At 51.8% G+C, this 27,971-nt stretch overlaps 3 protein-coding genes across 9 annotated transcripts in view; 1 reads left to right on the top strand and 2 right to left on the bottom strand.

Annotated features, from left to right (window-relative positions):
* On the bottom strand, nucleotides 1–16,197 carry PLA2G6 (phospholipase A2 group VI). 3 transcript variants are annotated; one of them, XM_005232890.4, is made up of 17 exons: nucleotides 15,843–16,194; nucleotides 15,462–15,705; nucleotides 14,733–14,948; nucleotides 13,723–13,903; nucleotides 11,953–12,140; nucleotides 10,611–10,707; nucleotides 9,463–9,645; nucleotides 9,149–9,257; nucleotides 8,398–8,547; nucleotides 6,644–6,734; nucleotides 5,717–5,880; nucleotides 5,068–5,218; nucleotides 4,747–4,883; nucleotides 3,954–4,108; nucleotides 3,036–3,203; nucleotides 1,790–1,863; nucleotides 1–1,271 (listed from the first exon to the last, which is right to left on the bottom strand). In XM_005232890.4, the coding sequence occupies exons 2-17, from the start codon at nucleotides 15,668–15,670 to the stop codon at nucleotides 1,130–1,132; spliced, it is 2,415 nt and encodes an 804-aa protein (XP_005232947.1). In that variant the 5' UTR covers nucleotides 15,671–15,705; nucleotides 15,843–16,194; the 3' UTR covers nucleotides 1–1,129. The 3 variants fall into 3 exon arrangements, 2 of the variants coding, with proteins under 2 accessions (XP_005232947.1, XP_027636157.1); XR_003552617.2 differs by adding an exon at nucleotides 2,205–2,383 and having other exon boundaries at nucleotides 1,209–1,271; nucleotides 15,462–16,197; XM_027780356.2 differs by lacking the exon at nucleotides 8,398–8,547 and having other exon boundaries at nucleotides 15,462–16,193.
* A 206-nt stretch (nucleotides 16,198–16,403) lies between these two features.
* On the top strand, nucleotides 16,404–19,881 carry MAFF (MAF bZIP transcription factor F). 3 transcript variants are annotated; one of them, XM_055809175.1, is made up of 3 exons: nucleotides 16,404–16,475; nucleotides 17,706–17,759; nucleotides 17,839–19,881. In XM_055809175.1, the coding sequence occupies exons 2-3, from the start codon at nucleotides 17,724–17,726 to the stop codon at nucleotides 18,250–18,252; spliced, it is 450 nt and encodes a 149-aa protein (XP_055665150.1). In that variant the 5' UTR covers nucleotides 16,404–16,475; nucleotides 17,706–17,723; the 3' UTR covers nucleotides 18,253–19,881. The 3 variants fall into 3 exon arrangements, with proteins under 3 accessions (XP_055665150.1, XP_055665149.1, XP_055665148.1); XM_055809174.1 differs by lacking the exon at nucleotides 16,404–16,475 and adding an exon at nucleotides 16,562–16,730; XM_055809173.1 differs by lacking the exon at nucleotides 16,404–16,475 and adding an exon at nucleotides 16,856–17,530.
* A 968-nt stretch (nucleotides 19,882–20,849) lies between these two features.
* TMEM184B (transmembrane protein 184B) overlaps nucleotides 20,850–27,971 on the bottom strand; it is a 30,620-nt gene continuing 23,498 nt past the window's right edge. For 2 of the 3 annotated variants that reach the window (XM_055809169.1, XM_027780338.2), the window contains exons 7-10: nucleotides 27,570–27,739; nucleotides 26,168–26,362; nucleotides 25,249–25,272; nucleotides 20,850–24,194 (exon numbers count right to left, since the gene is read on the bottom strand). In XM_055809169.1, the coding sequence (XP_055665144.1) occupies nucleotides 23,953–24,194; nucleotides 25,249–25,272; nucleotides 26,168–26,362; nucleotides 27,570–27,739 (631 nt within the window). In that variant the 3' untranslated portion in view covers nucleotides 20,850–23,952. The remainder of the gene's footprint in view (nucleotides 24,195–25,248; nucleotides 25,273–26,167; nucleotides 26,363–27,569; nucleotides 27,740–27,971) is intronic. The other variant, XM_055809171.1, reaches the window with a different exon arrangement.

Genomic DNA, 27,971 nt, shown 5'->3' with positions numbered 1-27,971 from the left:
TGCATGACAGTGGAACCAAACATAAACCTCTCTTTATTTCAGGTCATATTAGTTTTGCATAGAAGCACTGCTCACAACAGCAGTCCATTCAGACAAGAGCAATTAAGAATTCAGTTTTTCATGTTACCCCTTAAAACGCCTCCAAATAGATACACAAATTATTCATAAATATCTGCAAAACCTACTGCAGAAACATTGAATAGTGTAGCAGTCACAATGGGATTTCCAGCAGTAAAAAAGGTAAATCCAAATTGTCACAGGGTCAGCTTTTTTGGTGGGAACTGATCTCAGATCATTTCAATTCCACATTAAGAATAAAGAGAAATGATCTCTCTACCAAGCCAAGGCTGTTGTCCCTCAACTTGAGCTTGCTGTAAGACAGGCTTTTACATCTCAGTCCTGGAGCAGAGTAGCACAGCAAATCAGGTGGCACAAAACAGTCTCTGACGGGGGTCTGCTCCCACCCTGGGCGCAGTCAGTATCTGTGTTGCCAGCCCACCTTGGAGGGGGAAAGGGGAAGGTGCTACAAAAGATAACTGGCTCAGGAAAGGTTCCCCCTTCTCCCAAAGTCAGCTGCAACATTCTGCATCATACGTACTGCAGAAAGTCGCAGCATTTCTGCTCCCATTCAAATCAGGCATGCTGAGGGAAGAATAATCCCTTTTCCCCATACTATACATTCTGGAACACCTTGACCCCAGTGGGCCAAGTAATCCCTGAAGCTTTATCTAGCCTTGGCCCATTCTGCGACAAGGGAAGGTGAACAGTGCTTTGTCAGTAGAGGTGCTGCACAGACAGGAGACAGACTCCAGCTGTTACAGCTCAAGACAGGTAGGTGAGGGCTCTGGCTTCTGGGAAGGGCTGTACGGTCACACAGCAGGGCAGCAGCAAAGATGGGGCTACAGTATGAAGACATCTGTCAGCATTTCACAGCTGCCCAGGTATACATGGGTGACTCCTGGAATACATGTGTATGTGCACTGTTGTCTATTAAATATAATTATTTCTTCATTAGTAGTAGTAGTCCCTCTCCCACCTCAACACCTTGGTTCAAGGGCAAATCCAAGCCATTTCAGTTTCAAGTGCTACTCCTTGCCATCAGGATGCAGAACAGGAACCTCCACGTCAGTCATCGGGAGAGATGTTGCACCAGCTGCTCAAACTGCTCCCGCTGCTGGTAGATGTAAAGCTGGGTGTCCCAGAGAGCGTTCACCAGCACAGTATCGTTCACCTCGTCCAACATCACCTCCGTGTGCAGCTGAGGGCTAAGCCTGCATACGGCAAGACAGCATCACAAGCTGGGAACAGATGCAAACCCAACAAGGCAACGAGCCTGCCGAGTGCAAGACTTGTGCAAAGTGGCTCCCACTGGCTTGGGTGTTCACGTGTCCTTACCTAGCAGGCTGGCAGAGCACAGGCCTTCCCCCTCTCCTCCAGGGCCCAACCACACTCAAAGCTGAGCTACAGTTCAACTGCACCACGAGTCTAAACCACACTGTGCATGGTGGGATAGGGCAGGATGCGCATCCCTGAAGGACCCTGCTCGACAGCATCCCCCAAGCCCCAGCTAACCAACCCCAGACAAGGCGTGCTTGGTGCATCAGCTCATACAGCGGGTCACGGCATCTGCCATTATGCCACTGAGGCATGAGGAGAGGGGGCAGGGGGACAGGTCTGAGCAGGCATGCCTCTAGAGGGGACACTCTTTGGGATGACACATGCCACAGCCAGGAATGAAGCAAGAGGGGTAAAAATAGGTCTGTTCAGAAAGCGGAAAGGAAGCTCCTACCGAAAATATGCGGTATCTGTCATCTCACACCAGGCCCTGGCACGATCCACAGCTGGGCCATCTGCGTCAGTGCACTGCAGGAGAAACAGGCCCACAGTTACAGCCTGACTGTCACACTGCTCTCCCCCTGCTTGCAAGAGGCTCTGCTGGCACCAAATCGAACTGCACAAGCTGCAGAGGGAAAACCAGGAGCAAGTACATCCTGAATGGCACCATTCACCACCAAGAGCGGGGTGGCTTTTTATTTGTATGGGTTTTGGGTTGTTGGGGTTATTTTGGGTTTTTTTGGGTTTTTTTGTTTTTTTAAATGTAAGAACAGTATTCCTGATCCTTGGAACACAAAAAACTGTACCCTACAGACTCCCCATCCATCACAGCACCAAGCAGATTCCCTTAAAGAAACCGCCAGGATGACCTGAATCACAGCTGCCTTGGGATTTCATCTCTATCCATTTCTGTCCAAGCCCAGTACCAGTAGACCCTTTGATTGCTACAGGCCTTCTGGCCTATCCTGGGACAGCTTCCCTGGGAGCCCTGAAATAAAAGACAGGGGAAGCAGAGGGACCTCTCTGGGTTTTTTCTGGCTTTAGGAAGCTAAAAGGAGACAAAGCAACAGAATTAAGATTATAGTTAGAACCTCAGTTCTGATCTTTCTGGCTTTCATTCATTTGGAGCATTTTGATGCTCAAATTTAATGATCTTTTCAAAGCATGCAAGAATGGATGCTTATTACACACTCCTAACCACAGCTCTTAGCTACTGCTTTTTATTAGTGATACTCCCACTTCTCTAGCATTTACTGATTTTCCCAGTCGGAATAACAAAGCTTTTCTGAAGAAAAACAAATTGCTGTTTCCCAAGGCGTGACATGTGGGGATTTTTTTCATCCAGGTTGCTCAGGTGATAATCAGTGCTCCCTGGGAAGATACTGAGTTTCATGAACTCATACCTGCAAACGTTCCTAAGGGTCACTGACCACCATCCTGTCCTTAGCTCCTTTCAGCTGCAAGAACCTCTCCTTGGTACTCAAAACCCCAAAGAGGCATACAGGGCTTCAGACTTGCTGTGCTCACACAATTCTTAAGTTACCCACTATGTCCGTTCCTTGAACTGGCCATGGCCGGAGCAGTTTCAAGGAAATATAGTTTGCTTCCAAAAGGAAGAAGATGAAGACTGAAAACCTTTGCTCCCTCCCTGCAAGCAGCCCCAGGGGTCTTCCCCCACCCCCCCCCCCCCCAGTACTCACACAATCCACCACCATCTTGCTGAGCTCCCTGGCCCCAAAGACAGTCTTCGCCAGCTCCCACGGGTTGGAGGGGCGGAAAACATCCACAGAGCTCACCGGGACCTGTGGAGGCTTCCCTGTCCCCAGGGAGACCACCAACCCCAATTTTCTTACTTTTTGCCCCTGACCCTGTGGACAAACAAAAGAATTGTTCACAAGGACCAACAATCAAGGCAAAGTACATCTTTCGCAGCAGTCTTGGGGAAGCCCTGAAAGCCAGCAAAAGCCTTGGAAGCCTTTTCTCTTCCCCCATCCTCCCCCTTTAATACTGCCTGGTGAAACAGGTGACTTAACAGTTGCACTGTTCTGTCCCTTACACCCCTGACTGCACCCAAACCCAGGGGATCACCCCAAGGATGAGCCCTAGGACCAGGTGACACTGAAACCGTCCAATTTTTTTCAGTCATTTTGGCAATACACCTCCCATTTCAGCTACAGGGAGCAGTAGCTACCAGTAGTTAAGTCACCTTTCTGAGGAACTTGCCACACCACAGAAGGCATTCATCCTTCAGCCTTGCACAACGCCCTACCATCATCTTCTCCCTTTATTTTGGGACAGAAAAAGGCCCGGCAAAGCTGCGTCAAGGGTCATATAAAAATCAGCTGAAGCAACCTTGCTTGAAGTAGCAAGGACAGGCTGACGGGGCTGTTTCCTCATCTCACACCCTTGTTGGAAGAGGTATTTCACCCCTCAGTCACCATTCCCAACACACATTCCCCTCCAGACACTCCTTTATAGGGTGCTAACTATAACTATAGCACTGCTAACTTGTTTATCCACCAGAGAGGCATTCATTCCCAAACTCTCTCCCCCTTCAAGGGAAGCTCAGTGGAGCCATTAAAGCCCCAGTTACCAGTCAGTGCCAGGACTTCCCTCACCTTCTTGATCAGCGTCTTGTTGTACTCATGAATCTCCGTCATGGCATCGAGGGTTGGGTTGTTGGCTAGCAGCCCGCCATCCAGAAAGCGGCCTATTGGCCGGAAGTAAGTGGGAGCCGCACCACTGCAGCGAGCAGCACGCCATACGAGTTGGTCTGGGGGGAGAGAAAGCATATAGCCTCTTGCAGCAGCTTTCCTGTGTTCAGGAAGCACCCTGCTTTCACCAACACAAAGCAGGCAGGCTTGCAAACCCAGACGACCCTGCCCTGGACAGCTGTGCTTCTTTCTCCCCACAGTAGGCCTCTGCTTGGATGGACAGAATTATTTTGGGGGTCTTGAAAAGATGTTCTCACTTTCTACATAACCTGGGTCAATTTCACACTCTATCAGCTTCGTTGCAGCTATTTTGATGGTGAACCAGTTGCATTTGCTGGACAAACAAGCAGCAAGCTGAGGGGGCCGCATGTTTCAGTTACACTGCTTTTCTGTCTTAATCTGCTCCTGAGAGCCCAGGGAGAAGTACTGACGGCACGCAGGATTCCTCTAGCAGACCCCTTCCTCATGAACCTCACCAGCCAGCCCCTGTTCCCAGTACAAGAGAAGCCAAGGGAGCAGGAGAGAAGAGAAAAGGGAACCATCACTAGGACCAAGCTACAAGTCACCATCAGGGATAAGCCATTGCTTGGACACCTCAATTTTCAGAGCAATGCGGGGAAGAACAGGAAATCGCCTGTCTCTGAGGGATAGCACCCTCCCCTGCCAACCAGCTGGACTGCTGTGTGCCAGCATTTACCTTCTGGTTGAGTGAGCGGTTTGAAAGAAGCAGTTGTCTTGTATTCAGTGGAGGTTTTTGTCTCTGGTACAGGGTAATTCCGGAAAAGGTGGAGCTCAGCTGGCTGCCGGTCGCATAGTGTCCCTGTCACCATAACCCTGGGGGAAAGGACATGACAGAGTAAGAGTAAAATGGAAAACACATGTACATGAACAGGCTTCAATAGTCTGCACATCACACTCCTCCGAATCTGCTCTAAGGACAGGCTGAGCATCTCTGCTGAGAGGGATCTAGAGCACACTCAGGAGAGCATCAACCAGCGCAGGCCCCGGCAGGACTTACTTGGGGTTTCGGACATCTGTCATTTTGGTGTTTTCCCCAAATTCCTGCTTCAAGAACTCATTCAGGAGCTCCGACTCATAGGGTCGAGATCCCTGGAACACCACGTCCTTCATGCGGAAGTACAGGCAGCGCATGTAGTCCATGGACTTCCCTGAGACAGGCAACAGCAGCAGCAGGAGCAGCGGGTGGGAGGAAGGACAGGCAGAACAAACAGCACATCAGAGCTGGGAGGCATCACTCCCAATGCCATCCCCTTCCCGAGCTGCCTGTCATCTGCTTGGACCTTGGCAACATAACTGGGAAGGACTGAAGAGGAAGGGCAAACCTGGAGTGTAGTCTCCCACTACCAGAGAGTGTTGATCACCTTGCTGCAAAACCCCCGTAGGGAGAACGGGAAGAACAGAACATTGCACTCTGCCACCACGCACTTCCCAAAACCCAGAAAGCTGCTCAAGGTCAGCTGATGTGAGAAGCGAGCGCAAAGCCAGGTCTAGGCTTTTTTTCATTAATGAATATCTCTTCCTTCCTCTGGCAAGGACAATCTCAGTTGGGACTCAGAGAGGCTGCTCCCACCCCACATCCACTCCCCACAGAGAAGCACCTGAGCCCACAGGAGCAAGAAGGGGCCTGTTATTTGCATCATCCTCACCATGCACAATAGCCAAGGCCAAGATTCCCCCAGTGCTGGTCCCTGCAATCCAGTCAAAAATCTCACGAACGGGACGGCCCACAGCCTTTTCAATAGCCAGGAGGAGCTGAATGAGAACCAGGCCCCGAATGCCTCCTCCATCCAGGCACAGGAGACGGTCATGACTGGAGAGAGACAGACACAGATGACTGGGAGCTGTGGGAGAGCTTACAAATCACAACATGCCACATGGGAATGTGGCCCTGGGGATGGAATACAACACCAGTAACAAGAACACCGCTGCGGACAGTATAATAAGTGAACAAATAAATCCAGCAGTGCTTTCTCAGGTGCAAGTAAGACTGGACGTGGCCAGATAAGCCTCATCAAACCTGGTGCAACACCACTTGCTCTTTTAGTCATTTCTAACCTCTACACCACAGAGACATTCACAAGCCAAAAACGCATCCTGTCCCTTACTATGCAGTAATGGGTATAGTCTCATAAATAAAAAGCAGTCAGCCCTAAGTTGCTGCTAGCAGCATTTCAGTGCCTGTCCTCCCTCTGCTCCATTCAAGGCAAGGTGCAGCAGTGCACAGCCCAGCAAAAGAGCTAGGTGAGCGTCAGGGCAGTGTATGGAGGTGGGGAAATCACAAAGCCAAAACAGCATTTGGTGCCTAGCAGCAGACAGGAGGGACAGAGCAGGGGTTTCACCTGCTGAGCTCACGCTCCACTGCAGCTCCAGAGCTGCAGGCAGGAACAGGCGGTGATCATTTATGGGAACAGAGATTTATCACAAGGTTCTGGCAAAAACTGGAATGTCAATGGACATTAAACGATGTCAGTTTGAGGATATCACACCCATGGACGTGGGTGGGGAAAATTCACACACACAGATTCCACCTTTGAGTTGCACAGGAGCCTGGACAGAAACTGTTTCTCACTTACTTTCTTCTACCCTCACTTGGTGAGTCCACAACATCTGGTGCCTTCAACAACTGTCCGAGCGTTGCAGAAACATACAGAAGGTCCGCGTACCCTAGAGGGCCATGAACATGCAAAAGGAAAAAGAAAAATTAGAGACCACTTTGCTACTTGAATCCTCTGATGTGTGCTTCAGAGGCAGCAGTCACCCAATTTCAACTTAACCAATGAGAAAACCTTGAATTACTCTTCCCACTTTCTTTCTGCGTCAGGGTACGCAAACCTCCCACCAGTGTGGTCAACGATTTCCACCATAATCACACAAAGAACATCCAATTCCCTTCCCAATTGAATGAAGCTCCCTGCAGGAGACAGAAGCCATCTTACCCATAGCCACCAGGCGCCCCCCCAGATTAAACTCCACACCAAAGAGGAAAAACCCCGTCCTTTAGAGCAGGCAGCTGGAGATGGACTTGCAAAGATGAAGGATTTGTACAAGCAGATGATGAGCACAGTAGGCATGAGAGAAGGCAGAGCCTAGCAGCGTGCCCACTAAGCAGTTTATTGCAAGCCTTAAGGTAAAACCTAAATCTACTCCTGCAAGGTAACCTAGGCAGAACTGTGGGGACAGGGTGGCTTGTCATTACCCCTCAGCTGATGTACACCCAGGCCACCCTGGGTGCAGGGCACCAATCCAGACTAGGTGAGAAGACAGCCTGCGAAGCCAAAAGAACAGGGGGAAAGAAGTTAAGTATTTCTGCCAGTGCCCAGGCCGGAAGGTGGCCATTGGTGACAATGAATGTGGTGAGGAGTTTCTTCACGGGTCAGAGTCCATGATGAAAAAGGGTCCTCCTCTGTCACTGCATCAGAGCTGAAACTGGGGGGTTGCCTTCACAAGGCCATCGTGAGAAGAAAGTCTTGGTGTCATTAGCCAGTGAGACTTGTGACAGACACGCTGCAGGGCCTGGGGGTGGGGTGCCTGTCCTCTAGCCCCACAGGAAGGTCTTTGCAAAGGAAACCACCAACCTGAGAGGGTAAATTGACCACAAGCAGCTGTTATCTCCCTGCATGCCCCTCTCATGAGGGTCCAAGCCTCCCTCCAAGCCGACTCACCCACTGCCCACTCCATAACCCCTCCCGCTGCCTCTGTCAGAGATCTGGAGCTCCCTAGAGGAGGAAAGCCTGGCACCTACCACAGACCCACAGGCTTATTTACACAGTCTGGGCAGTACAGAGCAAGTTATACACAATCGTATGTCCTAAGGTAGGCTTTTCCTATGTGTAATGTAAAACCTGTGACCAGAGTCACTTATCCTTGGGCTGCATCCCTTCTCTCTCCCAGCCGCTGGCCTCCAGGAACTGACTGAATGATGCTTTTAATTTCCTTGTGCCCAGCCCAACACCGGGAGGTCCTCAAGGCAGACCAGAAAGTACCTCCCTTCTGTACATGGCCTAGTGGATAAAGTACAACATGTGGGCAACTAAGTCCTACATCTCTTACAGAGAGGTGAGGGAATCATTCTTCCCTTTCCTTTTTGCAGAGCTGCAGTGTGTCAGGTCTATAAAACAGAAGTTTAGAGTACAAGGGTTTAGAATAGACACACAGAGGAAAAGCAGAAAAAAGAGATGGGATCCTGCAACAGCTGAATTGGACAAAGTCACCAGAAACTGAGAGTAGGAGACGGTCCCCAGAACACAACCCATCTGAAGAAGAGATCTGAGACAGCACTGTGAAGCAAGAGGGAAGGAGAGCAAGGGAGGGCCAGGGGAGGCTTTACCTAAGCTGTTGAAGTTGCTCCGTGAGGAAGGCTGGCCTTCCAGGAAGGAGGAAGCAGATGGTGCCAGGCTTGGGGAGTCAGGGTTGGGTGGGTGGCAGCGTTCAGTCCCTACAGTTTGCAGCAGGTCTAAGAGCACTTTCCGGTTCGCACCTTAGGCGACGAAGGTCACAGATCAGAAAGAGAATCAGTGCATGCACACATCAGCACGGGGCTCTGCCAAATTCACAGCAACCCTGACCCTCAACAAAACCTCTGGTATGACCTGGGGAAGGGGAAAGCATGTCCTGGGTATCTCTCCCTGAACACCAGGCACCAGGACTTGTGTGCAGCAGGACTTGTGCACAGCAGGGGTACCAATGCTGTGCAGCTTCAAGGGCGTGTGCCACATAGATCTTGCCACTGAAAAGCCTCCTGTGTCTGCTTACACCAGGGTGCTTCAGCAACACTGTGTCATCCCGTTGTGAGCCTGCAGTGCCTGACATCGTGGCTTGAAAGAGGGGGAGTGAATGTCAGCTTTTCCTCTTGCATCTCTGCCTCTTCGAATAGAAATTCATCAAGGGCTACTAACACAAAGCCTACACCGCTAACTCAGGAAGCGCCTCCCCTGTGAGCAACTGGAAGCTGGGAAAGCATGCTGGAGGCATAACTCACACTTGGCATGTTTCCACTTCTCCCCAAGACACTGTCTTGGCCACCAAGGGGAAACAAGATGCCAGGTTCACCCTGTAAGGCTGCTTACATGCTCCCTTACCTTTGCTGCTCCTGGCTGCCAACAGCCCTGGTGTCTCCCCAAAATCATTAGGTATCTCAACATCTCCTCCAAACACGATGATTGCTTTGATCATATCCAGGTGGTCATGCTAGGGAACAAGAAAAAGCTCAGTCAAGAGCCATGCTCCCCTTGGCTACTTGATTTCTCATTCCCTCCCTCCTCATTAGCCAAAGTACCCACAAGGGATCACTCTATGAAAGACAACAGCCAGAATTTTAAAGGAGTGCGTCCCTGCCTCAACCCTTCAAGAAAATCCTCTCTCTCTTTCCCAGCAACCTCTGCAGAAAACTCACCTTCATGGCCAGGTGCAGTGGTGTGTTGCCATCCTGACCCCTGGCATTGGTCTGGGCTCCATGTGTCAGCAGTACCATGGCGCAGTCAAAGCGTCCCCTCTTGACCGCAATGTGCAGAGCCATGTCAGCCGTCCGGCTGGTCAAATTCACCTCAGAGCCATACTCAAGCAGCAGCCGTGTCATCTGTGCACATGCCAGGTCAAGAAGGGAGAAAGCGATGGTTAGGACAACCACCTGGGCACTCAAACGATCCAGGTCTCATGGCAAGGAAAACAGGGGAAGAGGAGGGAGCCTTAGCCTGGATACAGCTGGCTGGCAGATGTCAGCTGCTTTTTTCCAAGCACTGGAGATGGAGTTTCTCTGTCTTTTACCACAGAACTAGTTAGTGGTTTCACAATCTGGCCAGAGCTTCTGGATGTTTTGGGACTTAAACACACGTATAACAACTGGCTGAAATCAACAGAGAAAAAAAGTTCCTACTCAGATCAGAATCCTTGCAGACTGGAGGGAAAAAGTTTACTTTCTGATCTTTTCTTTATAAACCAAGCAGATCTATGTCTGCTCTGAAACTCCACAGGACATTTCTGAAGAGGGATGTGATACTGCAGGAGGCAAAACAGTCCTGCCATAGGAACATCCTCTGTTTGCAATAAGCACCGTTCAGGTGCTGCAGCATGGCACGTGACACCACTGACCAGCCCATCTCTGGCAGAAGATGGGCCAAAATCCACATGCCACCACTCTGTGCCTACTTCACACTCCTCCTGCACTTTTTAAGGTATCAGTTTGTTTCCTCCCACAAAACTGGCAGGTAATGAGAAGAGAGCTCCCCCGGGGGCAACTGTGGTTCAGTGACAGTGCTACAATTTCCTCAACAAAAGGGAAAAGGGACAAGCTGGCAGCTCTGCAGCCATGGATGAAGTACTAGGGATAAGGCCACCAGTTTATTTCACTGCAAGGCACCATTGCTCTGTCCCCCACGGAAGACTGCACTGATCGACACAAGGCAAAGAGAATCAAATACCGGGCTGCTGGCTGGGCTCTGACACTCCCAGGGCTCTGCACGTGCACTCACTCAGAAAGGGACAGGTTAGCAGCAGGGTGCTGGGTGGCAGCACAGGCCCTCGCAATGGACTGGCTCCATTTACCTCTGCCTTCTTCGCCCAGTGCAGTGCAGTGGCTTCATAGCGTGGGTCCTTGGAGCGAACCTGGCTGGCATCTGCCTCGAGGATGGCCTGGGCACACCTGGCAAAGACAATGAGATGAAGAGATGCGTTGCTCCTGTCTCGACTCAGCACCTCCACTCATATCAGCACCTGCCTTCCACCCAGCGCCTTTCAGGAAACCCTTCAGCAGCAGCAGGCTCTCTGCAACACTTGCAAGTTCCTCAGCCGCAGTTTTGTTTTGCTCATTTTAGAAAGGAAGGGCACAACAGGAAGCATACAAGCAGCACAGTGTTCGGAGGAAGCATGAAAATCCCTTCCCAATTCCATGTTGTGGAGCAACATCTGGGTGTTTCTCCAATACAGGAAAATCTGGCATTTCTGGGAACTCTCAAGACCCGAGGGGAAATTCTTCTCATCCTCTCTCCATGGAAATGCGGGGATAAAACTGAAATAGTTAAATACTTGCTGAAATTAAGAATCTGCGTACCTCCCCATGGGTTAAAAAACCCCCACATCTACTGTGAATAAACTGGTGCCTAGAAAGCGTGGGTAGTTAAGACTTAGGAAACAAGCATACGCTCTCCACTCTGTAATACCACCAAACAAACCACGTACAAGAGATCAAGCCCCACTGCAAACTAAGGAGACCTAAGCACAGTTTTGGCTTGTGAATGTGTCTCTAACGTTGGAAAGCACTTCTGAAAATGCTGAAAAATTAGCAGCAGCTACTGTTAACTTGAACACCCTACTTGTAGAGCTTGGACACTGTGAAAATTAAGTACAAAGAGAATCAAATTTCTCCAGGGAAAACAAAACAGGGAGTAAACATTGTGTCTCTCTTGATTTGGTGCCAGAGTGTGTTATTAAAAGTCAAGAGAGTACCTTTGGCCTACAGGAGACAGCAATAACTAGACTTTGAAATGAAAGCTTATTAGGATCAGAACACTCAAAAGCAAACAGGTACAGCAGTTTGCAGTACCATTTAAGCATCAGTAAATCATCTTCTCACAGCTCATTTTGAGATAAAGTATTTCACAAACATTTAAAAAAAATTATCTGTGTTTTTCTCCTGATGTCTGACACTAAATTATATATATATATAATTTCAGGGAAATATTTTTTTTCCTGTAAGTGTTTCTTTCTTTCCCACACCAGCATTTCTCTACTCCTTTGCCAACTCTGTGACGAAGCAGAGGACAGCACAGGACATCTTCCTACTGAGCACTGCCCTGAAAGATGTCCAGTCTTGGACAACCCTGAGCAAGCAGACAGGTCCCCAGACTGGATGAAGAGCCCTGTTCTGGCAGGCCAAGCAGTTACTTACCCCTTCTGGGAGAACTTCAGTGCTGTGTGGATGGGGTAGCCCAGTGTCCCCATGATGCTGCAGCTGGCACGGCATTTCAGCAGAGACCGAACCATGTCTTCTTTGCCCAGCTGACAAGCCAGATGCAGAGCGCTCAGCCCTTCGTGGCTCAGGTGGTCCAAGCCAGCAGTTGGGGTTCTGCCCAGGAGCTGGGAAGAGGAGACAATAAATAAGTAGACAGACATGGAAAAGCACTGTCCCTCCTACTGAGCTCTGAGGACAGACTCTGGAGTACTGGATTCCCCACAACCCTACAGGCTGTCCTCTCCACCCGTTTCCAACACAGTAGCTATGGAAGCACTCCTGGTTTTCTCTCCCCAGAGGGTTTATCACTGCTGTCTGTGCCCTCTTCCTCTGGCCCGTGTGCTTCCAAGACACCCTTCAGCTGAAAAGGGCTCACACCACCTTGAACGACACAACCCAGTAGACTCCCAGCGCCTCCCAGTGCATAAGCCAAGCTCAGCCCAACCAAATGAGAGCACTAACTGAAACCAGTAGTTTCCTCTTCTGCTGTGGCCCCATCAGGTACCACAGACAGTCAGCAGGCAGGAGCTCAACCTCCACTGCAACTCCATCCACCATTGCTGTCAGATACAAACAGGATTCTCTTCAAAATATACATGTGGGGATATGTTTGAAGCGATTTTCCTACTGTCCCCATAAATTTAGACCTGTTATCAGCTGACTGGTTTGTTACACAAAAATATCCCACTGCTGTACTGGGGAAACCCCGGAAGCCCTGCTGCACACAAGAGAAGCAGGAATTTGGTTTCTTTTCTCTGGATTAGCACGGAATCAAGAGAGCAAAGAAACAAACAGGAGACAGACCAGACCTGGAAGTATTTCCATAACAACAAGGCAAGTTGCTGCCTTCAGAGAATTAAAGGAAGAGGGTATCTTTTTAATACAAAGGTCCTAACTGACCTGCTCCACAGCATGGCAAGCCCCGATCGTCATCCCTCCCCCATCATGCATTAGGAAACCCCAGCACAGTCTGGCAGGCAGAGGGAGAGCTGTCACAACAGGTGTTGGGCAAATGTGGGAGCTGCAACCATAGGGGAGAGCTGGTCTCACGCTCACTCTGGGTTGCTGGGGAGCTGATGAACCTTAAGAACCAACATAGAAGGCCACCCACGGCCTTATGAACTCTGTCACTCTGCCCAGCACTTCTCAGCAATCGAGAACACTTCTGGCTTCAGACTCTCTCTGCCTCGAGGCTCTGATCACTGTGCCCAGTGCAAGGCCACTCAGTCCAAAGAACAGGTTCTACAGCTCAGGAAAGCCCAGGGTAGCTCCAAACTGTCCTTCAGCCTGTGGGCAGCAGGTACTTCCCCACCAGTGGCCTAAACAAACGCTCCCCCACAGGAGCACACTGCCCAATATTTGGCAGAACCAAATACACTGCTCAGAGGAGACAGAGAAGGGAAAGTCAAGGGCCTGACAAAAGGCAGGATGAGAGCCTGATGCAAGTAGCAATGAAGGACACTTGCCGAGGAAACTTCCTTACTATCTTTGTCCCACTGCAGAGTGGAATCTAGAGCCTGCTTATGGCAAACAGCACGAACAAAGGGGGAAGAAAGAGGCTGAAATCAGCCTCAAGCATTAACTCAATGCTACAGCAGAGGGAACTTTCTCCTCCCCTGTCTGCAGCTATTTTCCTGTTTCCCTCCTCACAGCACAGAGAGGACCCATTCCAGCCCCACTCCCCCCCAGCTTTGAAATCACTCCCACCTCAATGATCTGGGGGTTGTTTCCTCGCACAGCATAATGGAAAACAGTCTCCCCATTCCTGTCAGTAATATCCACCCGTGCATGGCACTCCAGCAGCTCCAGCAGGCACTCCATGTCTCCCTTGCGGCACGCTAGATGCATTGGGGTACAGCCATCCTCCCTGTCTGTGCTATTCACACAGCTGCAAGAGATGAGTCAACATGAGGCCAAGGAAGGGCTGTGAGGAAGAAGATGTGCAGCTGCCCCGGGATCTGACACAAAGGTACCTTCCATGTCTGTGGCAGGCCCAGCCGGTGTGAACCACAAAGTTCATGAAAGCCCAGCCTCTTGCCACAGAAAGAGCACACAAAAGGGCTACCAAGCATCCGTGCCACGGACCCTCTCCCTGACACACTGCTCCTTCCTCTGCCCCCGCTATGGGAGCAGCTCCCTCTGTCCAAAGGGGAACAGGAGACAGGTTATAGTCAGCAACCTGGCAGAGGTGCTGCCATTAGATCCCCAGTCCCCTAAGTCCTCACTAGCCTACCCTATCTTCAGTGAACTTCCCCATGGAAAGACTGCAAGGGCTTATGGCCAAAAAAACATTTTCAGAAAGACAGTTCTACTGTACCTCTTCTGGTTTACAAAGTCAGCCACAACACTATCCAAAAAGCAGCTCCACAAGGGCTATAAAAAACTAATTAGTACCTCTAACAAAACATTTCAATCCTTTAGCTCAAACACTAGAGCTCTGGGCTTTTGTGTCCACAGTAGCAGGTTGAAAGCCCCCCAGTAAGCTTACACAGCAACCATTAGACCCCTTTTGCTACCCCATCTGTCATTCAGGCAAGATACACCCAAGCCAGAACTTTTAAACTCAGCCTCTGCGGTAACCACAGGTGTTCAGCTCCTCCAAGAAGCAGCCCCTGTGGCTTTGGTACATCAAGCTGGAACAGACTAACCTGGCCCAGCCTGCCCTCCCAAGCTCCTTCCCAGCACCAGGCCCATCAGAGACCCTTCCCAGCCCTTGCCTCAGAACACAGTTGTGTCGAAAGTTCTCACGACGGCCAATCTCCACCGCGACATGTGCTGAAGACCAGCTGGGGTGGTTGCGGAAGCAGTCACTGAGCTGTTGGAGATCCTCCAGTGACAAGGGCTGGCACGAGCTCTCGTAGAAAGGGCGCAGCTGCCCGGCATATTGCTCAAAACGCATCAGGGCATCTGCTTCATTGTCAAGCTGGAAGAGCCTGGAGGAAAGGCATATGCAGCACTAGTCCTGCTCAAAGAAACAACCTCCATCCCATGTCTCTTAGAGAAACAGCTCTTCTCCAAACACTAGTGCTGGGGACTTTCCTATTCCTCCTCATCTGGTATCATGGTTGTTCCCAGGGAAGGGAGCCTACTTCATTAGCAGAGAGACTCTCCTCTTCCTGAGGAATGTTTACTTTTGGGCTCAAGTATCCCATGCTCCAAATGCTAAAGCAGCAACAGTACGAGTGGAACTTGTGGATGTTCTGATCTGAGTACCCATTTCAGTTGCCTGTTTTCAGAGTGTCTGGACTCTGTCCTGCCCTGTTGTCACAAGCTGTTTTGATGACAACTCCTCCATCAGCACACACAAGGGCCTCGCACTCCTCAGGAGCCCACGTGCTGATCAAACACATCAGCCCACACCCACACAACACTACCGTCCTGGGGCTGGAGATTTCGGGTCTTTTGTTTCACGCTTGAGCAGTGATTGCTAAAGGTCTGTCACTTACCGGAAAGCAACCTGTGGGCTCTGGGGATTCACCAGCAGGCAATCCCACGATCGAGCGAGGCTATTCTTATACAGGGCCACCCTGCCTTCCTTCTTTAGACAGGTATGAGCAGCATACTCCGCAGCTGGCACCTCCTTCACCCGGTAAGGGTTTGTGAATATTTGGGTGACGCTGTTGATGGTATCCACCAGCCGGCCAAAGAACTGCATCCTCCTGGCGCCTCAGGCGGCTTCGCCCCAACGCCCTGAGGGAAACCCGGTCACCGGCTCTGCCTGGCCCGGCCCCTGCCCTTCCCTGAATTTATCGACCCAGTGCCAGGAAAGGAGAAGCGAGAGCCGCCGGGGTTAAACGACGCCTGGGAGGAAAGTCCGGCGCCAGCACCTGCGGTTTCTTTCCTGGCTCCTCCGGGAAAAGCACCTGCTTCCCCTCAGCGCCTCACGGCCACCGCCGACCTCTGACCGCCTCCTCACGGGCCTTCCTCTGCCGCCTCAGCAGGCAACGCCCCCTCCACGACCGCCCCCGCCCGTGCCGGGAGGAGCAGCCCGCCGCCGGGGGAAGCGCAGCGGGGCCCGGCGGGCCGGGGCTGGGTGCGACCCGCGGCCTGGCAGGACCGGGCCCAGCGCCCGGGGTGCCACGGGGTCCGCAAAGCGCGACGGGCCCCCAGCGTCCTCCGCGCGCGGCCCCCGGCCCGCTTCGCCGGCCGCCCGCCAATCGCCGCACCGCCCCCCGAGACTGGCCAATCAGCGGCGCCGAACCCGGGGAGGGGCGACTGGGGCGGGGGAGAGCGGCGAGCGCCGCAGCGCCACGCCCGTCGCCATCCCCGAGGAGGGCAGAAAGGCAGGAGGCGCCATCTTTTTGAGGGGCGGGAGGGGAGTGCTCTTCTTAAAGCGGCAGCGGCCCGTGGCGTTGGGGTAGGGAGCGGTCCTGTGCTCCCGGGCAGGGCCGGGTGCGCGACATCCTTGGATTCGGAGAAGCAGCGGCGGCGCGGGAGGACGGCTGTCTTCGTGCCCCACGGTGTGTAACACGCTGGCCGCGTATGAGGCGGGGGCGCCACCTGGGTCCTTTAAAGGCAGCGGCCGCTTTAAAGGACAGCGGCTGGGGCGCGCGGCCGCGGCGGCGAGGGGGCGGGGCGAAGGTGACGTCATTGCATGACTGTGTTTTTATGAATGAAAAGAATCCGCGGGTGAGTAATCTTGGGGAGCGGGGCTGGAGGCGCCGCCCGACGGCCCGACCCGGCAGCGGCCCCGCGGGGACCAGCGCAGCCTCCCGGTAAGTGCCGGCTGGGGCGGCCCCTCCGCTCCTGGCTTTTCCCCCCGTGGTGCGGCGGGTCCAGCACCGGCGGGAGGGCGCTCTGCCGCCACTGAGCGCGGGGACCGGGACCGGGGACGGGGCGGGGGGGGCGGGTGGAGGTGTCCGCGCTCGGGGCCGCCCGCACCGCCCTGCCGAGTCCCGGGCGCCGCTCCGCCGGCGGCTCCCGGCCCGGATTGCATCAGCTTCCAGCCGCCCCGGCTCCACCTTCCCCGCCGCCCCTCTCCAGCCTCACACTTCCCTGCGGGGCGCTCTCGGCCCCGGCCGGGCCCTCCCGCCCCTCCGGGGGCTCCGCTGGCGAGCGGGGAGCTCCTCGCGGTGGGGAGCGGCTGCCGGGCTGCAGCTCGGGCTCCCGGCCCCCTCCCCGCCCGAGGGACCAAGAGACCGGCCCCCAGGGAAGGGGACAGGCGCCCCTTCAGCGACTTTTCCCCCGGCCTGCTGAATCACGGAAGGCCACTTTTCACCCGCCCGAGCTGAGTGACCGCGGCCCCGACCCCTCACCCCCGGAGCCGGGGGACACCCGAGGCTGGCGTCGGGAGCCGCGGGGCCGGGGCCCGCCGGGCGGGGGGGCGGTACCGACGCGCGGGGCCCGGCCGGTTTGGCCCGAGGGCTCCTGCTTTTACTTTCTTTTCAGCCGCGGGCGATCGCGCCCGGGTCCCCTCCCCGGCAGGAAGCCTCGGCCTCCCGGCTGCGGCGCTTTGGGTCCCCGGCGCTGAGCAGCATCCCGAGCACCGCGGGGTGGGATGAAGGAAAAACGGGAGGTCCAGCCTCTCCCCGTTATTTTTTGCAGCCCTTATTACAATTGTTATTATTGTTGTGGTGTAGGGATGAGTCACGCGGTGGGGGGCCATGGGCACTGGGCAGGGGATCCAGCGGGGCTGGTGCCCTCCGTGCCGAGGCGAGGGGTAACTGGCTTTTCTCTTGGCTGCTCGGCAGGGCCAGTGCGAAGTGAGGATGGCTGCGGACGGGCTCTCCAGCAAGGCCCTGAAGGTGAGTGCCAGCGGGAATGGGGTTGGGGCACAGGGGTCTGGTTTCGGGGGTCTCAGGCAACCACCCCACTCTCTGGCAGGTGAAGCGGGAGCTGGGGGAGAACACACCGCTGCTGTCGGATGAGGAGCTGATGGGGCTGTCGGTGCGGGAGCTCAACCACCACCTGCGTGGCCTCTCCAAGGAGGAGGTGGCGAGGCTGAAGCAGCGCCGGCGAACACTGAAGAACCGGGGTTATGCCGCCAGCTGCCGGGTGAAGCGCGTCTGCCAGAAGGAAGAGCTGCAGAAGCAGAAGATGGAGCTGGAGTGGGAGGTGGACAAGCTGGCCCGGGAGAATGCCGCCATGCGCCTGGAGCTCGACACCCTCCGTGGCAAGTACGAGGCCCTGCAGGGCTTTGCCCGCACGGTGGCCGCCCACGGGCCCCCTGCCAAGGTGGCCACCGCCAGTGTCATCACCATCGTCAAGTCCGGTGCCAATCAGGCTGCCTATTCCTAGTGCTGGCCTCTGTCCCCTGGCTGGGCACAGGCCTCCCCAGGGCGCCTTCCCCCACCAGTTGCCTCCTACCCCCTCCCCAACTCCCTCCCTGCTGGGACCTGTGCCCAAAATCCTCCTTCCGCCATCCCCTGACCTCCAGCTCCCCTGTGTAGGGAGGGCTGACACAGTGTGGGTGCTGGGGTGGAGGACAGAACCCCACTGGTGACCCCTGCAGCCCCGTCCCCTCTGGGGGGTGCAGACAGAGAGGGTGAGTCCTGCAGGCAGCAGTGGGGAAGCATCCCACAGCTCCAAGCTGGCAGGAAAACACCAGGTGCCTTTTTTTTTTTTTTTTTAATGGGAGAGTTGAGTGTGTGCCAGGTACTCCCAGGAGCATGAGTCGGGGAGGAAAAGGAGGGGAGAGAGGCTTCACAGCAAGGGGCAGAAGGGATATGATGGAGAAGGGGGTATCAGCACTGGCCCCACATCCTGGGCCACGGCTGGAAGTGGGGGGAGAGATGGCAGCATGGCTGGAGTCTCCAGCAATGGAGACGGTGAGGAAAGGTGGCAGGTCGGAGGGGGAAGAGAAAGTGGCTGTAGGTTGGTGCCTGGTAAAGGTGAGTGGGATGGGAAAGTGCCATGACAGTCTGCAGTGCTGGGGGAACCCAGAGGTGACTTGTGATGGAGGAGGATCGCTCAGGCAGGGGAGAGCTGGGGGATGCGAGCAGGTCAGCCCAGGCTGTTGTCCACAAAGGGCAGCAGCAGCATTGCTGTTTTATCTTTCTCAATCACGCACATCCTTCATGCCTCTTCCTGCCTATGGGACGCTCAGCCTGGCTGGGTGTCTCCAAAAAGCAGCAGCACTGGCAGGAAGGAAGCGGAGGCAGCTGGAGCAGAGATAAACACTGTTTTGCTCAGTGCAGGCCAGCTTGTACAGCCCCACCAAGCACTCCCTGGCACCCCACTGCCTACAAAGTCCACGGAAAGGTGCTCCTGGACCCTGAGAGCCAGAGCTGTGGGGGCAGAGAGAGGGGTGGAGGTGCGGGAGGTGGGAAGTAGGGGTGGAGAGCATCCCTGCTCCTGGGAGCTGCCTGGCAGGCAAGTAGGTAGGTGCCTCCCTTTGGTTTTCCGCCAGCTTGGACACCTGTGTGGGATATAACCAGCTCTTCAGCAAGCTGAAATGCTGTAGAAGAGTTTGGTTTGCTAAGTACAGGCAGCACAGGGGAGGTACCAGGAGGCAGACCCTTCCTGGCATCTGCTGCAGTAGATGATCCTGCCCCTTTCTGCCCCTGCTTTGGGTATTGCCCTCTGCTGCAGCCTCCATCCTTCCCTGGAGAGAGGTGCCCACTGCTCACATAGAGGGCACTGTGGTTAGCATCCCCCCCACTCCAACTCCTCTTGGGTTTATTTATTGCACGAACATAAATTATTTTCACGTCCTCTTTGCCATTCCGCCTCTCGGCACAGCCAGGATGTTGGTACAGAGCTGTACTTTATATTTTATATATGCAAATCACATTTTATCTTATACTTATATAGAGCAAAAAAAAAAATACTTATTTATTTTCTGACTTACAGTATGTGTCCTACCTGACTCCTCTGTATTTTGTAGACTTTACAAATAAAGCAAGTTTGTTTGGTTTTTTTTCCACAGTGACAGTGTGCTTGGTCATTCTTGAACTTCGGGCAGAAAAGGTGGTCGCTCTGGCTCCCTCTAGCTTTGCTGCAGCACACGTTCAAGCATGTGCCTATAAAAGATGGGGTGGGGACAGCTCATGATTTTTTAGGACACACACCAATTTATAGTCTCTGGAAGAAAAGTGCTCAGTAAGCAAGCTTAATGCTGAACATCACACCCCCAGAAGTGCTTGCTTTCAGGAGTGGTTCAACTGTGCTGAATCAGCTTTTCTTAGGAAAGATAATGCTTTTTCACTAGGAAAAAGTCCCTCCAGGCTGTCCTTAGACCTGGGGTGGGAGGAGAGGCAGGTGCAGTCAGGGCAGCTCTACCCCAAAACTTCCTTATGTGACTCAGGAAGAGTGAGGAGCTTGCATCCATAGGTGGCAGAGCAAGGAAGCATGGCAGGCACTTTACGAAGAGGTGAAGTCTGAGCTCCTTCCCCATAGGGAAAAGCCACCTTTCCTTGGAGCTGAGATAGGGGAAACACTTTTCATTGCTTCTGACAACCTGGCAGCTTGCAGTGCTCACATGGTGGTTCTGGGTTTTACATTCAGGTTCCCTCTGCCACTGCAAACTGCCCCAGCCCCACCACTGCTCATGGAAAAAAAGCCCAGAGCTGCTGTTTGCTGGGGCCCAAATCAGAGAAAGCAGCCCCCTTTCTCCCACAGGTGCTTTGCACTGAGCATCCAAGATAGAGAGGAGTCTCAACTCCAGGTTTTTGTTCACTCCTGCCTTGGGCCATCAGTGATGTCTTGGCCCCAGGCTGTTGTAGCACTACTTCTTCATCAGCTCCTGCATACATAGACTGCATGACTTTCCTCCCAAGAAGAGGACTAGGAGAACAAGACAATGACCCACTAAGCCTCAGACCCTGCAATGAGCAAAAACTCAAGATTAAGTTCAGACAAGTCACCCAGACAGCACCACACAGAGGCAGCTGAAGTACAATCTATATTATCTCTATATTTTTATTTGTCATCATATTTGCTCATTTCTGCAGAGTATAACATCACAAAGACCAAAATAGAGAGAGCGGCTTGTCGCTGAGCTCGCATCAGTTAAACACAATAGGTACAAAACTAGGTGCCTCTGTCTTATTTATCATACTTTTTTTTTTTTTCAGTCATTTATATACAAAGAACTACTCTATATGGAAAAATAATAAATCCCATGGGTATGTTACATAGTAAACAAAAAGGAAGGAAGGAAGGAGAGGGGAAGCAGGTGAGGGAGAGCTGCTCCAAGGGCCTACTGCTGGAACTGACACATTTGTTGGGGCCCTGGGCAAGCAGACCTGTAAGACCACGGATGCCCTGGCCTCCTTGGTCACAAGCTCTGGGTCTTATAAGGAGATATTTGTTCTTCCAAGCCAGAGCAGCTTCAGAGCCAGTCCTTGCTCTGGCATTTGCCTGTCAAGAGGGAGAGCAGGAAGCTCAGAGATGATTTTGTGTGGTGTTAAAAAATATAGATGTATAAAAAATCATAATGCATGGCAGCTGGCTGTTGTTTGGGCACTAATTCTTCACCAGGCTTCTCCAAAGGCAGCTAGTGCAAAAGGATTATACTTAGAACCACTACATACATGAAGCTTTGAGAATATCCAGATCCTCTGCACAGCATATATATGCAGCATACATTTCAGAATAATTTTTAAAAAAATGCTTCCCCAAACCTGGATCACCTTCAAGCTCAACAAGGCAATTCCAGAGATTTCAGATCTCAGCCACCCAACACAACAAAGACTGGGAACAGTCACCAATTAAGTGACACTGAGACATCATCAACGGCCTGCAAATGCAAGGGAAGGGGAGGAAGTGATCATGCCCCACCTTCCTAAGAGAGAGGGGAAGTTTAACATAAATATCTCACACTCAAGGACTATTAACCAAAGCCATAGAAGACAGAAGGAAACCCCATTCAGTCTTCAGCCCTACTTTTCAGGCAGCTTATGGCATGAGGAAAAGGAGTTTTACACCAAGCCCACATAAAGCCTGGCAGACACATCTGCGTGTCCATTTAAGCAGCGACAGATTTAGGAAAAGCAGTAACTAACTGCATGGCATCGCAGGATATGCACAAATGGGAAAATCCAGCAGCAGAGAAGCTGCTGGACCCACTGACCCTGCCTCCAGCTGCCTCGAGAGTCAGCACTGTTGCTCCCACCTGCTCCACAGTCCCCCTCAGACATGCAAGCATGGAAGGAGACACTGTCCTTAAGCTTTCCCCTATCTTATCCTCACAGAAAGGAGCAAACCTACCTCTCTTCAAGCCCTTTTCCCCCAACTCCTGGCAGAGGTGCTGAGGAAATTAGGTGCTCTTCACTTACAGTTCCTTCTGAGAAAGTGAATGAGCAACACATAGATTAGAATACAAGAGGAAAGGTAAACTCCAGGCAGTAAACCAGATCCCAGTTCTCCCAGCAGAGCAACAAGGGGCAAGCTGGAAATGTGCAGGTCTGCTGGTGGCAGGGTAGGCATCAAGCAGGAGAAGAACAGAGAAACTTCAGCCAAGAACACAGCAGCTTGCTCCAACCTCTCCATTTTGCTTCCTGCTTGGGGGTAGGGGCATCTGATCGGGGGCACTTGAGTGTGCTCCGCCCTCCTCCCCTACACAATTTGAAGCAAGCAAGAGGCATTTCCTGGTCCCTGGATAGATCTACAGAAGGATCATTTTTATTTTTGCTCTACCAAATACTCAGGGGCCAATCCAAAACCCAACAAAAGCAAGGGGAAGCTTCTCCCACTCCCATGGATACTGGCTCCACCCTTGACATCACTGCAATTGCTGCAGGGCCTGTGAAATGTGCAGCAGCATCTGCTGCCTGGGAAATTAAGAGGGACAATTTTAACCACCCAGGTCATGTTAGGTTTCAAGTCTGTTCCAGTTTGGCCCAGAACAGCTATGGAGATAAAAAGCAAAGGAGGAGTATGCAGCATCTCTTCCTGAATACTCCAGCTTAAGGGCAAAACTTGTGCAGCTCACAAGGGAAGTCAGTGATGACAAGCAGGGGGAGAACCCCCTGCAGGAGACCAGCACCTGCTCTGGTGCAATCCACACCTTTAAGAGGGGCAGCTATGTAGGTGGGGGACAGGAAACAAGAAAAAAACATTTCAGTGTTTGTGTATCTTCCTTTCCCAAAGAGGGATGAAAGGGACAGAGCTCTACAAAACTCAATCACCTATCACAGCCAGTCCTCACCTCAGTCTCATTACCAGGAGACAGACACTGCAGGCAGGCTTCTTGCCCCACAGGAACGAAGGGGAGATGGGAAGCTTGGACACCTGCTGATTAGAAAACCCTGCCCTTGTGAGACAGTAATACCATCCCTGCTGAGCTTCAACAAGCATCAGCTCTGATGGGAAGCAGGGGGAACGCAGGAAGTGGAGGAACAGGAAGAAAGTTCTGTCCTTTTTCCCCCTCGCTCACTCAAGTACAGGACTGCACAAGCAGGTGCTTAGGAGAGTGGGAGCAGACATTTTGTTACAAAGCATTCAAGAAAATGGCTATAAACAGACCAGTCTCTGGTCTGGTCCTCAGGAATGCTTATCACTGCATCCTAATCCCATTTCTCAAGGATCACAGAGTAGTTGTTAGTACCAGGGAGCTGGGGGAGAAAACTGTGCCTTCATTAGCATTCAGGAAGAGGAATACAAAGCAGTTGGGTTGTCCTGTTGGAAAAAAAACAAAAACATTTTTGGCCACAACTCCAGGTTCTGGCCAGTCACGCTCTGCACCAAGCTGAACAGGTGTGGGAGGCCAGAGCCCCAAAGCCTGGAGCTTTGCTTCAGTTAATTCCAGTCAACTGCTGCTGTAAGGAATGGGCTCGAGAATGGAGTCCTGGCCATTCCCCCACCTCCACAATGCTCATCACGTCTGTACCCACAAAAGTTAATGGGAAGTGCCCACTTCTGCAACCTACACTCTCTAGGAAGTGATATGACTTGCATGTTTCTGCTTCAATAAATTAAAAAAAAAAAAACAACCAACAAACGAAATTAAAAAAAGAAAAGAAGGAAAATGACAGCCTGTGCTGGCAGTTTCCCTTCCTAGAATTCATCATCGGAGCTCAGCAAGAGGGTCTTCTCGTTGTCACGGGCACCTGAGCAGCTGTGTGAGCGTGAGATAACATGACTGCCATTGCGCCAGGGTGGACCATGCTCCAGTGTTGACTGCTGGGTGTACTGCTGGTAGGCTGGGGAGAAGTTGTGGATCGCATCTTGGACGATGTCATGGGGGTTCATGGTCTCCTTGAGGCTGCTGGAGATGCTCTTCATGGGAGCACAGCGACCTGTCAAGGTAAGACAGGGAGAGACAAGTGAAGAATACTGCTGCCTTCCCACACACACCTTAACATGAAGGTAAGGAGAACAGGGAACATGCAGTCCTAGATCCTGCAGAAATTACTTCACAGACTTCTTTAAGCAGCTGCTAAGGAAGCGTCACACAAATGGTGTCAAGTTTTACCAGTAGTGCTCCTAAATCCAGCCACTGCTAGCCAAGCGAATCCACCTCAGCACCAAATGGGGGACTTGCCATGAGAATGGGACATACCCACAGCAACAAACTCTACTACCTGTGCCGACTTGGGTGTGCAACGAAGACAGTCAGGTAGGGAAGTGCTCCTGTAAAGGGTTTCAGAACATAAAAACTAAGGAAATTCTAAAAATAAAGGAGAAATGGCATTTGCCATTCCCACTCACTGGAAATCAGACTGATAGGTGGTATTGAAGTGCCCACAGGAAAGAGATCATAAAGTGGAACGTAACATGAAGGAGGGAAAGGAGGGGAACAGGCAGTAACAGAGGCAGAACCACTCATGGGTGGAAGGTGTCACAGTGATACCATGAGGGAATCAACAGTTGGAGATTGTCCCACCCAAGTGCTGAGCATAGAGGAAGGCTGTGTGTCCTTCTAGGAGATGCCATTTCTCACGGCTTCTAGGTCTCATTTCCAGCATGGGCTTCTAGCTTTGCTCAGTCCTGGGGATGAGCTCCCCAAACAGCTAAAGCATGCTGATGATCTGTGGCAATTATGCAAGTGAAGGGAGGCTGGGGTGAGAGCACAAACAGGCTCCTTTGAGAGCCTGAGCAACTCATTGGAGAAAGATTCACACAGTTGGGACAGAAACGCTCTAAAGCTAGGTGTTATGCCACTGACTATAGGGCTGTTTTACAACATATGATCCAGACAACCCTAAAGCAGCTGTGTGAGGCAGTCAAGTTACAGACCCACAAGGAAGGGGGAACAAGGGACAGAGCAGGCAGTAGGCAGGCGAATCAGGACAGAACAGCATCCCAGTTAAAAACCAATGGAGACAAACACACAGAGCATGCTGTACCTACCGTATGGCCCATATGATGGAACAGCTGCATCAGGGACCAGTGGCCAAAGCAAGGGAGAGATAAAAAGGGGAGAGGAGAGAGAGAGATGGAGAAAGAAAGAGAGAGAGGGGAAATAACAAGAACTGAACAAGACCCACCACCGAAACATCCACCACGTATTTGCCAGCAGTTTACCCTTTCATCACCCACACATCTCATCTCCCCCAGCTGCAACCACTGTCCTTCCAAAATCTCTGGGGCTGGCTGGGATGGAGGGATCATCTACATGAACACTGCCCAAGGGCTGCTCTTTTCCTGCACCTCAGCACAGACTCCCCCTAGCAGGAAGAAACCCCTTTATTCGTGGAACACTGAATGTACTTGCATAGAGTGGGCACAAGAACCCCCTTTTCCAACAGATAACATCGACCTCCCTCTTCCCCAGAATAAGACTTCTAGCAGCCCAGCCTTCACAAAGTTGTTACAGGAAGAACCTCCTCCTCCAAGCCAAACATATTGCCAAAGCACAGCCTCATCTTCCTGAGCCAGATTCAAAACAGAGCCTGTTTCAGGCCCTGTCCCTCCTGCCTTCAGCCTGTTGCACAATCTGGAGCAATGGAGTTCCCCTTTGGGGAGACAGGAAGAAGGACAAACCCGCTCTACTGAAAGGATGCAACTTCTTGCAGCCCTCAGGTCTGCAACAAGTTGTCGTGGGTGGCATACTGGGGAACTGAAAAGGGAACAATGCAATTCAGGCAAGGTTTCTGCCCTGCAGAGCCATTGCACAATGAATCTGCTCAGACACCACAGAGAAGGGGATGTGATGTTTTCCAAGCATTCAGGCTAGGAGTCATATCAGTGTACTGGCTGCCAGAAGGACCAGTCTCCACCCAGTCTCGCTACCAAACAGACATGCCATACGTGCTGGCATATTTCCTACCTTGGGCATCAAGTCTCTTGTCCACATACACCTTGTATGTGAAGGCATGGCGTAGGGCGATGGCTGCAAAGAACATCTCCACACAAATGATGAAGTCCTGATATCCAGCAGCTACTGTGCCTTCACCCACAGACACATTGGCAGAGTGGATTTTGGGGATGGCACCACACTTTTCCAAGATGGCCAACAGCATCCCTAAACAAAGCAACAAGCTCATGTAAATGTGCAGAAAACATGACTGTATACTAACTGTAAGAAATGGAAATAGCTGCCTGTGCTGTATGTCCTAGACACAAAACCATTTAACGCAGGAGCTACAGAGTGGGTTTAGATACTCCCATCTATGCTTACTTGTACAACAGAGAAAGGAGGAGTAAACAACACAAACACGTTTAAGCAAAAAATGTTCAAACACTAACCCGCTTCTATTCTCAACTGATGGAACTAGCTGCTGCAGGACTTGAAATCAAGTCCAAAAGAGTAAAGAAGCAGTCAGATTTTTCTGCGAGCACTTTTGTGATCTCAGCACTTCCACTAGCTGGAGCAAAAATTGAAGTACCAGAGATTTTCATTTAAGCATAAAGTGTTTTCAACACACCGCTGCAAGAAAGTTGTTTCTCCCTGTCCATAGCCAGGTGGCTGAAGAATTCCACAAAAGACAGACAGCGTGTGACCAGATGTCTCAAGATACTAGGCAGCTTATTAGTTTGTAGACAGGGAGGACAGGCCATACTCCAACAGTCTGAATTCCACCTAAGTTCCTACTCAATTAGTCTTTGAAGTGCAACTCAGTAAACCTAAATAGGGCACTGAACACGGAAATGCTTAGAGCCAATTAGTAAGGAGCACTAAGCTTAGGTGGAATTTCAGCTTTCTGAATGTGCCTCTGCATCATGTGTACGTATTCTGAATGTCCTGCTTGGTGGTGGCTCTGTGGCAGCACACGCTGCATTCAGCCAGCTTGCTGCTTCACATGAATCACAGACATACCATTAAAATTTTATTTATAGAGCACTTAAAAAAAAAAGTGCTCAAAATTTTTAGATGTGCCACCTTAATCAATAAAATGGCAGCATGCAGATAAAGTGTTGGCAGCTTCTGCTTTATGATGGTTCCAGGAATGCAAAGGACTCTTCATCTGAACAGCTGATTTTGCCAGGCAGATATGCACATACATGTGCACAAGCACAAGGCTAGTAAGGATTCAGGAACACAAAAACAAAGATGAAAATGAGCAAAACTGGTTTCCCAGAGAAAAGCAATGAAAGACTATAAAACAAATATAGTAATAATACAGAAAGACATTCTGGTTATTAATTAGCATCTGCTCTATCAACTCTAGTTTCTTGAGCCCCTGCAGAGAGCTCTTTGTGCCTACCAAGGGAAGGGAAAAGCAGCTCACCTTGCCAGAAGGACAGGAAGATGACAGACTTCACCATGAAGAACTTGAGGACTGGGCTATAGGGACTGAGCAGCTCCCGTGTAGCAAAGTAGAAAAGGAAGAGAGCATACAGTGCCAGGCTGACAGAGATGTTGTAGATGATCGTCACATAGAGGTAGCCACTGGTTACACTGGAAAGAGAAGATACAGGAATGCCTGAAATTTCAGCATGATCTTTTCCCCTTGCCGCTTTCACTGGGGAGTTCTACAACTCCATTTTCTTCCTGCCTCCCTTCCCATTCCCTCCCCTAAGCAAGGCAGAAAAAACCTGAAACCAACAGGCTTACCCCTGCCCTCTTTCTTACGTACATATTTAGCCTATGTTGTCCCCCTGTCTTTTCCCATAGCCCAGCACACACACCA

Source organism: Falco peregrinus, chromosome 6 (assembly GCF_023634155.1).
Source record: "Falco peregrinus isolate bFalPer1 chromosome 6, bFalPer1.pri, whole genome shotgun sequence".
NCBI classification, from domain to species: Eukaryota; Metazoa; Chordata; class Aves; order Falconiformes; family Falconidae; genus Falco; species Falco peregrinus.
This window is presented reverse-complemented; position numbering and strand designations above follow the sequence as displayed.